General features: G+C 32.5%; 1 protein-coding gene across 4 annotated transcripts in view; it reads right to left on the reverse strand.

The window, feature by feature from the left end:
* PHF3 (PHD finger protein 3) overlaps positions 1 to 16,700 on the reverse strand; it is a 106,754-nt gene that overhangs the window by 51,419 nt on the left and 38,635 nt on the right. For all 4 annotated transcript variants that reach the window (XM_074310590.1, XM_074310589.1, XM_074310592.1 and 1 more), the window contains one exon: positions 231 to 392. In XM_074310590.1, the coding sequence (XP_074166691.1) occupies positions 231 to 392 (162 nt within the window). The remainder of the gene's footprint in view (positions 1 to 230; positions 393 to 16,700) is intronic.

Here is a 16,700-nt window from a genome sequence, read left to right on the forward strand (position 1 = left end):
AATTAAAATAATTTGTTTTCCTGCTCACTAAAATAAAATAAATAATTCTCATAATTGAAAAATATAAATAGGACTAAGTAAAACTAAAAACATAAGGTGACTTTATGAATTATGAGACACTGAGCAATCATTGATTCCCATAAAATTTACAACCTAATAAATTTCTCTCTTGGAAATTGTACCCATTTACTAATTCAGTCAGTCTTTGTCTCTGTCTCTCAGAAAATTACCTTGTGCCATTAAACGAGGCGATTTTCTTGGTGATCTGACTGAAGTTTCTTCCACTTTGTCCCTCAAATTTCTGTTTGGCAAAATAAGTTCTTCTTCATCAATGGTATCATTACCACTTTCTTTAACAACTCCTTCATCCATAATATCATCAAGACCAACAACTGAAAAAACAAAAACAAAAAACAAAAAAAAAAATCTCAACATGCGAATAAAATAAATATAAAAGGATTCCTAAAAAGAAATGAGGAATCAAAATAGAATTGAAAAGCATGTGAGAAAATTTAAATAAAACATTACCTCACCATAAAGTCTAAATGTATTCCCAATATGTAGAAAACATTATTTCCAAAACTGAGTTCCAAGGATCATAGCTTTGCTCTTACTTCATATATTGCAGAATGATAAATGGAATTAAATAATCAAAGAAAAATTCTAATTAACAGATCATCAACAACCACCTAATTTCTTTTTAAGCCAGACCAGCTGGTAATCAAATTCAGATCTAACAGGGCACAAATTTAAGTATTAAATTAATTTAATGGATTAAAGAAGTTGATCATTAGTCCACTAGAAATCACAGAGATGGCTTCAGCCTCATCAGAATCAAATCTGCCACAGGATTGGTGTAAGTGTCTGGTTCTGAAAAGGTACATATGGAAGTACAGGGAAGTGCTTAATATGTACATCTTGTTCTGAGAAATATTTATGAGTGGAAAAGATTGGTATCAAAAGTTAAGTTTGTTTCTTCCCAAGATGACAAGTGTTCCAAAGACTTTAATGAAAAGCTTAAAAGGATGGTCAAAACCAGCAATACTACATCATAAGTCCAAGGCCCCAAGTTCCAGAGGAATTCAGAGTAAAACTAATTTGGACTGAGATCAGCACAACATAGTAGCATTGAATTGTTCTCATTTAGTATTTATGGCAGACATACTATTTTGCCTTTATAACTAAACATATCATAAAATGCTAAAAATCAATTTTCTCTCAAACTTAAGAAAGAGGATTGCCATCCAAATGAGAAAGAAAAGGCAATAATATATGGAGCAAGCCACACTAAGAAATTAAAATACTGTGAGGCATTAAGCAAAAAGAATTGGGCAGATCAATTGAGGGAAAGGAAGAAAGGAGCTTGCTGGATGAAGAAGATTATTAATACAAGTCATTTTTTTAAAAATCACCTTTCTAAAACTTGGCTAAATGCTTGTGGAAAATATAACTTATTTATTAAGTAGCTACATTCTAAAGATTAGGAAGAGGCCTTAATAGTCATCTGGTATTGTGTTTTGTATACAAACAAAATAGGCTTATCTAGTTATTAAAACTTTTAAAGATATTGAGACCTTAAAATTCACTATGCAGTACTGGTTGTTTCCACATCTAATAAATAAGATGTGCTTCTTAACAGAGGTAAATTTTTGTATGATATTCTATTTTGCCAACTTTTGTTTTAAAATTTAAGAAATTCATTTCCTAAATTAAGCACCAACCTGAAATAAAAAAATATACAACCATAATGATCTACTTTAATAGAATATTTTTATAAATCAGTCTATATTCCCAACCTCCTAATAAGTTAATCTAATGCATAATTTTTATTATCTCTATAATTTTTCACAGCTCACATTAATACAGCTTAAAAGTACTTTATATATTACTTGACTCTTAAAATTATTAATTTCCACTTTGCAGATCAGATAAATAACTCAAAATAGTAAATGACTCTCAACAGTCAAACAGCTAGGGAAAATAAAATAAAATAACAAAAGCTTTTATTAAGTGCCTATTATGTGCCAGATTCTCTGCTAAATACTTTTTACAAATATTATCTAATTTAATCCTCACAATAACCTTACATTTGGGGAAATTGAAGCAAATTAATCACTTGCCTAGAGTCACAAAACTAGTTAAGTGTCTGGGGCCTCACCTAAACTCAGGGTTCCTAATACCAAGCCCCCATACTCTATCCAACACCTAGCTGCCTACTAAGCACTGGAAATGGATTTACAATTTTGAGTCTTTCCTGACTCCAATTTCAGAACTCTTCCTATTACACACCAAACTACCCACTTCCTGATAAGAGGTGATAGCTTCAAGGTTAAGAATGAGATACATTTCTTAGACATGGCTAATGCAGTAATTTGTTTAATTCCATTATCCATTTTTATTACCAAAGTAACATGCATGGTCATACTGAGAATGAAGTATACAGAGTATACATCTATAACAATGTTGTAGATGGAAAATCTCCCACTCCCCAAAATGAACCCTGTAGTTACAATGACCAAGAAACTTAGACCATGAGTAGAGTTGAAAAGCCGTTCCTCTTTCTTCTTTGAAGATGGTTGTACAGTATGACATATACTGTCAAACTTAGTTGACATGGTAGTTGGTTTTGCTGAACCACCTTTTATTTCTCTTTTTTTCAATACTTGCTACTCTCTGGCAGGGAAAGAAGGAAAGGATAATGGAAAGTAAATGTTCCTTCCCTTCCTTTAAAACACAATTCAAGTACCACTTTCAAAATAAAGTTGTTCCTTCCCCTTGTCCCCAGTTGCTAATGCCTTCTTCTAAAGTTGTTCCTTCCCCTTGTCCCCAGTTGCTAATGCCTTCTTCTAAATTACCTTTTTTTAAGATTTCTTTATGTACATTCCATATATATTTATACATGTGGTATCTCCCTCATTAGTTAGAATTTGTAATCCCAATTTTAGCAGCATCTAGCACACAGCATTTTAATATATGCTTGCAGATTTACTCTTTGATATAAAAACAAAAGCAATAAATAATGTTTAAGGCTATTATATGGGAAAAACCCAATCTTGACTCTTAAAAGGCAAAATTAAGAATGAATAGAGTTGTAGAATCAGATTTAAATTGAGATGGTCATACTTAGGAATGTGTTAGTGTTTTAAATCCTTCTATAGAAGGAAAAGACGTAGATATGGATTACAATTTTAAATAAACATCTAAATCCTAGAGATCAGTGGGTAAAAAGAAGCAAAATGAGTTAATAGTTTTGTAGCATAATTTTTTTCTCTCTCTTGCTCCCTTCCCCTTTACCCTCCCCCTATTCCTATCACTACTACTATGGTTGAACCATTTACTGGGTTAAAATTAACCCCTAGAAAGGTTTTGCAATTGTCAATGCTGAAAAATTACCCATGCATATATCTTGTAAATAAAAAGCTATAAAAAATTAACCCCTAGAGTTCCCATCAATCAACAAACATTTATTAAATATCAAGTTACTATTATGTTCCTAGGCCCTCTGCTAACTCCTAGATGTTAGAAATCTAAAGATAAATGGGTAATAAGTCAATGTTTTCAAGGAGCCTACATTCTTTAAAAAAAAAAAAAAAAAAAAAAAAAAAGGCAGAGGGAGTAGAGAACATTAACACAGGTATATTTCTATTAAAAAAAAATGTAGATTTAGAAGGGAAGAATTAGAAACTGAGAAAAATTCAGTTAAGCTAATCAGGAAAGGTTTCATGTAAAAAATAGTGCTTGTGCTAAGTTGTAAAGAAAAACTGGAACTCCAAAACGAGGGGAGGAGGAGAGGAAGAGGGGGAGTGGGGAGAGGGGAAATGGGGAGAAGGGGAGAGGGGGAGAGGGGGAGGGAGAATTCCAAGAACAGCCAGTGCCTTTAAAAGTTTAGGCTAGAAGACTGAATGTATGAGGAAATTCAAATAGGTTTCTACACTTGGACCACACAGTTCACAGAAGGGAGTAATAAAAGCACTAAACAAGATAGTGGCTGTGTGAGTGGAGAGAATGTGATATGCCTGAGACATGTGGAGATAGGAAGTGAAAAGATCTGGCAATAACTGAGTATAAAAGTTAAAAGTTGAGGATGACACCAATGACTAGGAGGATGGTGATTACCTCAATAATAATAACAAAATTTGAAAGAGGTAAGTTTGGGGGAAAAGACACCATTTCTGCTTTGGATATGCTGAATTTAAGATGCTATGGAACACGTACTGAAAAATGTCCCCTTATTGATTCAAGGCTCAAATTCAGGAAAGACATGGGCTACAAATATTAATTGGCATTATTGACTTAGGGAGGACAACAAAATGGAACTAAGCTAAGCCTATGCTTTTAAGAGAGCAACCTATTTAAAAATAGTCAACTAAAAATTCTTGGGCTCTGGGATTAGTGGGAATGTATATCCTAACTTGTATTACTGATGTTATTAAAGAATTCTTAGTCAGATGTGGGTTGGAATAACTGCAACTTCGTACAAAAATTCAACAAAAAAAAACCCCTGATAAACAGAAACAAGTTTATAGAAAACCTGTTAATCTTAAGGTCATTTAAAAATGAAAAAACCATGATCTTCATTACCCAAAATAAGTAGTTGGATAGTCTGGAGAGAGTGCTAAGTATGGAGTCAGATCTGAGTTCAAATTTGACAACAAAGATTTAACAACTGTGTGACCCTGGGTTAAGTTATTTAGCCTTTCATCTACCTCCATTTCTTCCATTTTAAGATGAGGATAAAAACATCACTTACCTCATAGGTGTGTTGTGAAGATTAAATAGGATATCATTTGTAAAGCATTTATAACACCTCATTCATGTGTTATATAAATGCTTATTAATTCCTTTTCATTTTCCTACTTATCTGTCCTTCACAGACACACACACAACACACTAAGAAAACAGCAGTACCAATTTATATGTCTAACCTCCCATTTCTAAACACTGTTATGAAAATCTACAAAAATACTTAATGAAGGCATGATAAAGTCCACAAAAAAAAAAAAAAAAAAAAAAAAAAAAAAAAAAAAAAAAAAAAAAAAAAAAAGGAGGCCACCTTTCATAAACCATATTCTATAGCAGATCACATTTTTACAGTCACACCATTAAGTTTCAGAGAGGGGGCAGCTAGATGGTGCAGTGGATAGGGCACCAGCCTCGAAGTCAGGAGGATCTGAGTTCAAATGTGGTCCCAGACACTTAATATTTCCTAGCTGTGTGACCCTGGGCAAGTCACTTAACCCCAAGTGCCGGGGGTGGGGGAGGGGAACTTTCAGAGAGAAGCAGTTAGATGGTGCAGTATATAGAGTACCAGCCCTAAAGTAAGAAAAACCAGAGTTCAGATTCAGCCTCAGACACTTAATACTTACTAGCTGTATGACTCTGGGCAAGTCCCTTAAACCCTATTGCAGGAGGGAGGGAGGAAGAAAAAAATTCTTTGCCCATAAGGAGTTTATATTCTACTGAGAGAAAATGGAATATAATAAAGTAAAAGACAAACTGAATGTCTTTTTGAGAAAGAGAAGATTAAAAAGAGTTTTTTTTAATGTATTGCATCTTTGGATCTTGAAAATCTGTATTTATGAATTATTAGCATAAGAACTTTTTTCTTTTTTAAATCTCTGAAACAGACAACTCACAAGGCCTCATAGATGAAATATTCCCTGAATATTTATCAGGTTATCAGATTTCTATTCCTAGGTCCTCTGCTAAGTTATTTAGTAATTTTAGACAAGTTGTTTAATATACCTCTCTTCTACTAAGTTTTTTTTTTTTTCTTTTAGCAAATCAACAAAGCATAGTAAGTAAGAAAGAATAACTGGCTCAGATTCAGACAACTTGAATTGATTGCTCTTTGTGATCTTGGCCAAACAAGTCACACTTGCCCTGAGCTTCTGTTTCTTCATTTGTAAGATAGGGGTTAAGAAATACTTCTAATACCACTTACCTCAAAATTTTTTGTAAATTTTATATATTTGTTTAGGGCTTTGTAAACTGGAAGTCTCTGTATTACTGTAAGCTATTATTACTTCCATCAGAATTCATTGTTTGGTAAAAATTGCTAGGAAAGCTAGAAGGCGGTCTGGCAGAAACTGGGCATAAACCAATCTTATACCATTTACCAAAATAAAGTTAAAATGGATACATGACCTAGATATAATGGGAGATTTCATTAAAAGTTAGGAGAGCATGAAACATGTTACTTATCAGACTTGTGGATAGGAGAACAATGATAAACAAGAGATACAAGGGCATTGTAGCGTATAAATTTTAATATTTAAAAAGCTTTAGGGGCAGCTAGATAGTACAGTGGCTAGAGCACCACAGCCCTGAAGTCAGGAGGACTTCAGAGTTATTCCAACCTCAGACACCTAAAACTAACTACCCTTGTGTGACCCTAGGAAAGTCACTTACCTCCCGACTGCCTCACCAAAAAATAAATTAATTAAAAGTTAAAATTAAAAGATTTTGTAAAACCCAATGTAACCAAGATTAAAAGGAAAACAAAAAATGGGAAGGAAGATAAAAGTTTCACATCTCAAACATAAAGAACTTTCTCAAATTTGGAAGAATACAAATAATTCCCCAATCAATAATGTCAAAGGCAGTTTTTTGATGAAGAAATCAAAACTACATAGTCATATAAAAAATGCTCTAAATCAATGAGGATTTTAAAATTGCAAAACAATTTTGAGGTATCTCATACCTATCAGTTTAGCTAAAATGATAGAAGGAGAAAAAAAAATGTTGGAGATATGGAAAAACCGGGACATTACTTCATCAGTGTTGGTAAAATTGTGATCTAATCCAACCATTCTGGAGAACAATTCAGAATTATGTCCAAAGAATTATAAAACTGTGTATATATCCTTTGACCCAGAAAGACTACTATTAGGTCTGTTTCCTAAGGAATATTAGGCGAAAAGGAAAAGAATTTACTTATCCTAAATTATTTATACAGTAGCTCTGTTTGTGGTAGTAAAGAACTATAAATTGAAATATCTGTCAACTGGGGAATGGCTCAACAGTAATACTGCACTAAAAGAAATGATGAGCTGCTTGATTTTAGAAAAACATAGACATGCAGGAAATAATGATGCGTGAAATGAGTATGACTAATAGAATGTTGTACACAGTAATAACAGCAATACTGTTCTAAGAAAAACTTTTGAATAACTGGAGTATTATGCTCAAAGATCTTTGAAGAGGCTATCCATGTCCAGAGAAAGAACTGATAAATAAATGTATATATAGTTCGGTTTTATACACACACAGTCTAATGGTCGCTGCTTCTCTAGTATGGGGAGGAAGAAAAAAAGTGCACAGCAGAAAACAAAAGAAAATTTAGGAAAAAAAAACTGAAAAGCTGGGTACTTTTGAAAATAACGTATAGTATTCAGGTTATTTTTTTTTAAGTAAACAGCATGAAATGAAAATTTCTTAACGCTTTTTTTTTGCTATTGTGCTGTATAAGTGGAAATATTTTTTTTTGTACTTAAGTTCAAAATTAATTTAAATTTTTTTTTTAAGTACAGTATTTAGGAGGTGAAAACATTACTTTAAAAGGCTCTCTCGACAAAATGTATATGTCAAAATCATACATTTCCTCAAAGGTATAGAACTTTACTTAATAAACTTGTTATTAATGTTAAATGAAGCTACAGTAGGGAGACATTTTACAGAATTTATCTAATCTATCTTCCACAGAACAGCCATTCAAATATTTGATGATTACAGGATTCCTGAAATTTATCTTCTCCAGAATAAGTATGTCCAGTTTCTTTTAAACCATATGATCTAAAGATTTTTTAATTACCCTAACCACCAATCTCACCAAGCTCTCTAGTTTAATCAAAATCTTCCCTAAAACTCATTATTATAATTTAAATTGGGAAGGGAGAATGGGGATGTGTGCTAACAATTACAATGTATTTAAAAAGAATTTGACAATGATTTATGTAAAATGTATAGAAAAAGAAATTCAGAGAGAGAGAATAAGACGTCTTTGAAACCAAAATGATGAATTTATGGTTATTATCTGAGTAAAGGAAACTTGTTTTCATGTGCAATCCTTTTTTCCTATGCATATATGGAAAATTATTTTATTCCATTAATTTTATCAAGTACAGAATAACAAAAGAAATAAAATTTAAAAACAAGGAGATGAGATTAAATAGAACAGGAGTTTTTAACCTGGGGACTATGAACTTTAAAAAAATGTTTTTGATAAATGCTTTTTATATAATTATAATTAAAGAGCTTCCTCTGTAATCTGACTTATTTTATTCATTTAACAATATTATCTAAATAGGCCTTATAGGCTTCACCAGATTGCTAATGGGATGTGTGACACAAAAAAAAAAAAAAAAAAAAAAAAGAGTTCCAGCTCTATATACTTAGAGATTTCCTCTGGCTCCTTTTTTACCTTCCAAATCCCTACCAAATTCCAATTTTCTTAAGAAAATATCAAGCAGTATATGATGAATAAAGAAGGGAATATGGAGAGTAAGAAAGGTAAAATTGCTGTTTGGTATTTAAAATCCTCCACAATAAAACCTGGAGTCAACTCCTCTCTCAGACACTTATTAGCTATGGGACCTTAGGTAAAAATTACTTAATTTTTCTGAGTCTCAATTTTCTTGGATTATTAATCATTCCTCCCTTTTATGTACACTATAGTTTAGTCAAATCATTCTTCTTGTTCTTTACACGAAAAATTCCATCTCCTAAAAATGATTATATTATACTAGCCCCATATGTGGAATGTGTTCCCTCCTCCTGACTTTTTCTATTCTTAGTTCCTTTTTCAAAAAAAAATTCCAATAGCAATTTAAATTAAAAAATTCCAATAGCAAATAAAAATTCCAATAGCAAAAATGTAGGAGGCTACAGGAGACTTCATCTGAATCCTCAAATCAGTATCCCCCAAATTACTTTGTTTTTACCTTGTATGTGCTTTGTTATTTAGTAGGATGTATGGATATGAACTTCCCCAAGAGAATGTAAGTTCTGAAGGAGGATTTCACTTTTTGTTTTGTAGTTCACAGTAATTAGGCCAGATATATGCTTATTGTCTTTAATACATGCTACTTGTCTAATTATACATTCGACTAGTACCTCTCAGAACTTCAGTTACATGTGTAAAATGAAGACAACACATCTGTAGAGTCTATTTCTGCTATTCCTTCAATCACCCCACCCCACCTTTCCCTCTTTCCACCAGGCATTTCAAATTAAACATGCTCAAACTATTTTTGCTTTTTTCCTCTAGAATGCTATGTAAATATCATAAAGTAAAGAAGGCTATTAAATTACATAATTAAGAAATTAAAAGGCATATCCCAAATGAATCCCCAAAAACAGGAATCATATTTCAAGAACAGACTGTTACTACCTACCTCCCACTACCAAACCCACCACTTCTACAAAACAGAAAAGAGTTCAATTCAAAAACTTGGCATCACATTTCTGGAAAGCATCTAGTTTCTGCTCTAGGTGTTCATTAAAAAGAGGTGTGGGTTTCCAAATATAGAAAGGTCTGCATTTTTCAGGATGTTCAGCTATGTCCTGATAAGTTACTGAATTAAGTAATACTTTCATTGTGAAAATGTTATCTTGAAAATGTCAATCCTGTGAAAAGGTCCCTTTGAGTTACCATTAATCTAAAATGCCATTTCAAGGAATGTGGGGAAAATCTGTATCTTGGTCTTTTTCAGTTTGCTAAACAGGACTTGTCTCACAAAACTTTGGAAAAACTCCATAGTTGATAAGAATGAAGTAACAAATTATATTTTTAATTTGGTGGAATAAAGGAAAAAAGAAATGAATCAACATTAATCTTCCCTTAACAAATTTAGCAAATTCAAATAACTTAGACATATAATGTTCACAATTCCAACAATTTGTATTATTCAACATAAAGAATATATTAAGTGCCTACTATGCACAAGCTACAATGTTAAGTTTCTGAGGCACAAAATTTAATAGATAATGAGTAATACATAATGAGGCAGGAGAATCAGATTAGTCTAACACATTTAAAATGTACAGAAGACAAACATAAAAAGCTATTATTCATAGTAAAAAAAAGCCATATTAGCTATGCAACTCAGAATACAGTCAAGTAATTTAAATATAGACAATTCTGATTTCTAACCCTATAACGGACCCCTGAGTATCAAGATTGAAGGAAAAAAGGGAACAAAATGCCTAATAATTTTTCAGAATAATTGTACATTAAAACTTAGTTCCCCCCCCCATACCCAAGTTACACATACCCTCCTAAAAAAAAAAAAAAAAAAAAAAAAAAAAAAAAAAAGATTTGAAATTCTAAAAAGTTTAAAGGCACATTTCTATCATTTATTATTTTTGTGACCTTGGAAAAATTATTTAACTCTCCGAGGCCTAAGTTCAGGGATAATTTTAGAATCATTAAATCACCTTATAAGATAAATGGCCTTTAACATTTAATTTAAAGTGCAATTTCTAAGTTTATTAGATTATTCCAGAAACTCTATATAAAGAGAGGCCTGAGGCCTCTCCTCTCATCATTTCCCACCAAGCAAAAAGATTGCCGAGGTATTGGTACCACCCTCCAGTTTCTAGCTTTCCTTTATGTGTTTGTCTTACCTACTTGAAGGAGGATCTGACAGTTAGACTTTTGCTAATCCTTTTATTTCTAAATTTAGTACAGCACCTGGCATACAGTAAGCATTTAATAACTGTTTATTGACTGATCTCAGGGACAAGTTATCAATACAACAAAACTAATTTGCCTGTTTTTTTAACTTTGATAGAATTTATATTATCATTTGTTAATTTTTTTATTGAACCTAAAATTCAGTTGCAAGCTTTTTAAAGGAAAGGAAATTGTTTATCATATCCACAAAGCATTTCAGTCTTAAAACAGATGAAACCTAAGTTTCAGTGAGGCTAATAAATTTGTAATTAGATTAATAGTAAGATGTAGTAAATAGCTAAACTATGAAACAAAAATGCTGTTGGGATCTAAGTAGAAGGCTGTCCTGAGCATGAGCATTAAAATGTGATCTATCATTTTAAAAAATATTTTAATAAAATAATAAAGCTTAAAATTTTGCTAAAATAGATTTCTTTATCAACAAAATCTTTAGTTTGGGAGGTACCAATAAGAGAAAAGTGAAATTCTGCTTAAGCTATCCATTTCCCTTCTTTTCAACTATACATTTCTGCAAACATACAGTTCTACAAATATGAAAATTTATCATCAGTCATCAAACCTTTCACAAATTGCTGTTTATGCCTTAAACATTTTCCTTCATCAGTAAGCAAACCACATGGACTAAAGCTTACCCACAAATCAGTTTTTGTACTACTAGAAGAAAATTTGAGTAATTTTCTTAATACAACAGAACTTTTAGCAACTGGATTTTGTCCTCCTATCTCTTCCAGAGGCCTTTCTTGTTGTACCCCAAGCTTCATTTGTTCCTCTATCCTGAGAAGAGGGCCACTGAGGTTGAGCCCTGAAGGAATCAATTTCAATGGAGTAGGGGGGAAAGGTGAAAAGGAAAAAGCCAAGTCTTACAATGCCAGCATGAGGGGACCACATGAGCAGAGTGAGAAAGGAGAAAGATTTGAGTCAGTTATCCTGTTTAGCTGGAACATTGGAATAAGAAGACAAAAGAGCTTCAGCCAAATCGGCCTTCCAATAGTTCCCTTTCCCCTTCACACATCTCCTGGTTCAAGGCCTTTGCACAGGCATATTAATTAGCCTTTCTCATAATCTAAGACACTTAGTAGTTGTATGATCCTGATGGAGACATTTAAACTGCTTCAGTTTCACCTCCCAGGGTTGTTGTGAAGATAAAATGAGATAACATTTGTAAAGTGCTTTGTGAATTTTATGAATGCTAACTAATATTATTATGCTCGCTCGGTCTTTTAGAAGCCTCGTTTCATTCAAAGCTGTATTTTCTCCTACAGATAGCTTTTGCTGATTCTCTTAGTAGTTAGTTCTCACACACTCTTCTCAAATTGTCATGAATATACAAAAACATAAGCTCACATAAGCTCCTTGAAGATAATGTTTTTGTTATTGTTTTTTGTTTTGTTTTGTTTTATCAATCTTTCACAATGCTTTAAATATAGAATCCAATTGGATTGGTTTGAGCAAGGCTGAGAGGGACCTTCAACATTAGACTAAGGAGTTTATATTTTATTTAATAAGCAATAAAAAGCAGCTTGTTATTGTAAAATACCAATCTCTGACATATATTAGCCAAATGACCCTAGGCAAATCCCTAAAGCTTTCAGTGTGCATTTCGACAACTTTCTAAGATTACAAATTGCAAAGAATGGAATGAACTAATCTGATAGAGGTGAATTACTATTCAAAAGTTCTCTTACATTAATAAAATTGCAGGTCTATTCCCTATTGCTAAAGGATAGGAAGGTAATAAAATTTGTTTTGTTTTTTAGTACTAGAAAAACGTTCCATTTGAACAAAGGGAAGCTATCTCTACTATATTTCTCTAATACAGAGTGGCAAAGTAATGTTGCTAAGAAAGAATTGGTCAAGGATTTCTTATTTCATAACAGATTTGTTTAGAACAGAATTTGCTTCAAAATTCAAGTAAATCTTAAGAGGGTTAAATTTTTTTCACCAGGGATAATCAATTGCTGTGTTATTATAATCATCTATTGTCTAATATGTTATATTCTCTATTGTCTAACTGTCATAAGATTTCTATTAAGTTTTGACTAAGGGGTAGAGCAAATAAGGGAAATTTTAAAATAGAAATCATTTCAGAGAAAGTAGGTCTTGACTGAATATGGAAGGGCTTTGGACAGACAAAAAGAAAGGCTGAAATCATGGAGTGGATTAGAGAAGATGCAGAAAAGAAAACAAAGCTTCACCCAAGGCCCTATACCAAATTTTTTTTTTCCCTAGATCTCCTTTATCACCAAACTACAGGTTGCCAATGACTACTAGCAGGATGGTAAAAGAGGGATCATCATCACCTGGGACCAAGATTCAGCTCTGGATTATTTCCAATATGCAATGACTTCTCTTCTTCACAAAATTTCGGAACGGGTCCTCTACAGTGATTCCTATGGTCTTCCATAAAGTTTTCCTGGCTTTCCCTCCACCAATTAATTCTCTTAGCTAAGAATCTTCTTGCTCCTATTTCACTGAAAAATTGAAGTTATCACTTGAGATCATGTCCATCCTGTCCCACAAGAAGAGTTAACCCTTGTTCTTAGAGAGAAAAACTTCTCTATATACACAAATGCTCACATGCTGTCTTCCCTAACAGATTCCCCTCTCTCTCTCTATTGTCCTCACTTTCTCACTTATCTTCACTCTTTCCTTTATTGGTTACATCCCTATTGCCTACATACTCACATCTCCCTCTCTGTATATCTCTCTTCTCAACTATCCACATCAATGTCTCCATATCCTTTCTTTTCATTCTCTTAGTCTGACTTTCCACATCATTCTTATCAAAATTACCAATAATCTTTTAAATTGCCAAGTCTTTAGACTTCTCAATTGTCATGCTCCTTGAGCTCTCTTCTGTCTTTAATCTGTGGGTAACTCTCTTCAACGTTTATACTCTTTTCTCACGGTTCCTTCTCAGCCTCCTAAATAATACCCAAAAACCACAGGGTATCTCCCAAGGTGCTCTTATCTTCTTCCTTAATACAATTTCTGTATGGTGAATTCTCAGACCCATTTATACAATCCTACTCTCTCACTTCACTTCCAGTCTTACATTTGCAAACTGCCTATTAGACATCTTCAATTAGATGCTGCATACACATCCTGAACTCATCTTTCCTCAACCTCCCTCCAAACTTCATTATTCCTCAAACATTAAAGCACACAATGTAGGATTTTTTTATTTTATTGCAGCGTCATCCTCAAAACTCTACTCTTTCACATGCCCCATCATATCCAAACATTGTTTCTACCTTGCAATATCTTTCATAAAAGTTCTTCTCAACACTGCCATAATCATGGCATTTGGTCCCATTACCTCAAGCTTGGATTAAAAGTAATTACCTCTGGTTGGTGTGCCTACTACAAGTCTCCCTTATACTAATCCTTTCTCTTATAAGTTATCAAAATAATCTTCCTAATGAACAAAGGTCTTCCTAAAGATCTATGTCACACCTGTCCCCACTTAAATTATAAGGACTCCCTATTACCTTCATAATCAAATCACAATAAAATTCTGTAGCATTCAGAGACCTTTATAACCTGCTCCTTCCTACTCCAACATACACCTTTCTAGTCTTCTAACATTCTTTTCTTCCCCCTCCACAAATTCTGATTCAGTGACACTGACCTCCTTGCTGCTCCTATAATAAAGTACTGCATCTCCCAATTGTATATTTTCATTAGCTGTCTCCCACACTTAGAATTCTCTCCATCCTCATCTCTATCTCCTAACTTCTTTGTCACAAGTAAAAGCCCACATTCAACAAAATGACTTTCTCCAGCATTCTCCTTTAATAATTAATGCTTTCTCTTTGAGATTATTATGTGTATTACATGTTTGTACAAAGCTGTTTACATGTTATCTCCTATATTTGACTGTGAATTCCTTCAAAAGGGCTGTCTTTTGCCTTTTTGTATCTCTAGTACTTATATTACTACCTGACATTTAACTTAGTAAATGTATGCTTACATGACTTTTTGATTTGATAAGGTACATTTAAGAACAGTATCTACACAAAAGATTTATTATCATATGCTCACAGATTTGAAACTAGAATGGACCATAAAGACCATCTAATCCATTAATTTAATTTAATTGAAGGAGAAACCAAGACAGAGAAAGGTTGTCACTAGCCTACACTCACAGAGGTATTATAAACCATAAACCAACTAAAACTGTTTTGAGCTCATGACAGGGCAAAAGCATATGAAAAATCCCTTACTCCTTCAGAATGATTACTATAACATAAAATGATAGTTCCTATCTAGATCCAAACCAATTTTTGTCCACTTCATCTCAACACACACACACACACACACACACACACACACACACACACACACACACACAGTAATTAAATCAAAATTCAATTAGATATTTACTAGCATAAGTAATTAATGCAAACTATAAAATTAGAAAAGGTGGGTGTATACTCATTTTTAACCAAAAACTGATTTATAAACAGGATAAAGTTTTTTACATGATAAATTTCTATAAAATTTTTACTAGAAAATTAAAAAGCTCTATATTGAATTCCCAACTTAGAATAATTTGACTAATAATAATAATCATATTTAATAATCCTAATATTAACTTCAAGAGGCATCATTATAAATGGCAAATTCTATTAAATTCTTTTTTGGAACTCTCGCAGAAAGTAATTTCCATGTCTTTTGAGTATATACTGGAACTGACATTTAAAAGATTCACTGGTTTCAACCTCTTAAATGTTATATTTAGTAGCACCAGATAAAATACCCATATGAAGATGGTTCCACAACAATGATAACCCATTCAATAACAATGATAGCCTGTACTTATGAAACTGTACTCATTAAATGCTCAATATGATAATAAAAAAAAACTAATACTAAATTAATAAAAGTCACACCTAACTCATTAGGTATATAACTTTTATCAATCTTCCTTAGACTTTCAGTATACATGTCATTTAAGCATAGCTACAAATTTTCAAAACAGGATAAGTCTACACAGGCCAATCCTCAACTTTAATAATAAATATAGAGATCATGCTGTTAAACAAATGGGTAATGAACATCTAAAATTTAAGACAGCATTGCTTTACCAAGATCAGGTCAAACCCGCTAAGAGCAACTGTTTTCAGTAAATAAATAAAAATTGGAGTGGTGATGGGTAGAATTCTTTGGATATATGCAGAAGTGCCTATTGTGAGTGGGTTTTTTTATTTGTTTTTAAAGAACAAGTTATGTTACACTATTCTTGCTTTCATTTTTAACAGGGTTTCTTACTATAGATTGCAACATAATAGATAAATATGCTACTTTGAGGAGGAAGAGCATTGCCAATTAAGGAAAGGCTTCACTGAGTAAATAATTAGAACTGGAATAAAGCTCTGAATCCAATTCTTCCTGTGCAACAAAAAATTCGGTTCTACACACATATATTGTATCTAAATTATACTGTAATATATTTAACATATATAAGACTGCTTGCCATCTGGGGGAGGGGGTTGGGGGAGGAAGGGAAAAAATCTGAATAGAAGTAAGTGCAAGCGATAATGTTGTAAAAAATTACCCATGCATATGTACTGTCAAAAAATGTTATAATTATAAAATAAAATTAAAAATTAAAAAAAAAAAAAAGAACTGGAATAAAGCTCTATAGCAACAGCTATCATGCATACAGTGCTTTAAAATTTGCAAATTCTATATTTTTATCATTTGACACAAAGTAAATCTGTAAAATAATCTTAAAATATTGCTATCTCCACTTTTACCAATAACTTAATAATTTAAGTTTTACCAATAACTTAATTATAGGGATTAAATAATCAACTTCATAAATTCAGAACAGAAGAGGCATAAACTTTGGGTATTTTAGTGGATTATAAACAATGAATTCAGTGTGATTACAGCAGCCAGAAAGATTAGTTGAATCATAAAGAGTTTCATTTAGAGGCATACTGTCTAAGACAATCTTGATTACAATCTTTCTGAGCTTGGCCTTGTTCAGATCATA

This window comes from Sminthopsis crassicaudata, chromosome 4 (assembly GCF_048593235.1).
Source record: "Sminthopsis crassicaudata isolate SCR6 chromosome 4, ASM4859323v1, whole genome shotgun sequence".
Classification (NCBI taxonomy): domain Eukaryota; kingdom Metazoa; phylum Chordata; class Mammalia; order Dasyuromorphia; family Dasyuridae; genus Sminthopsis; species Sminthopsis crassicaudata.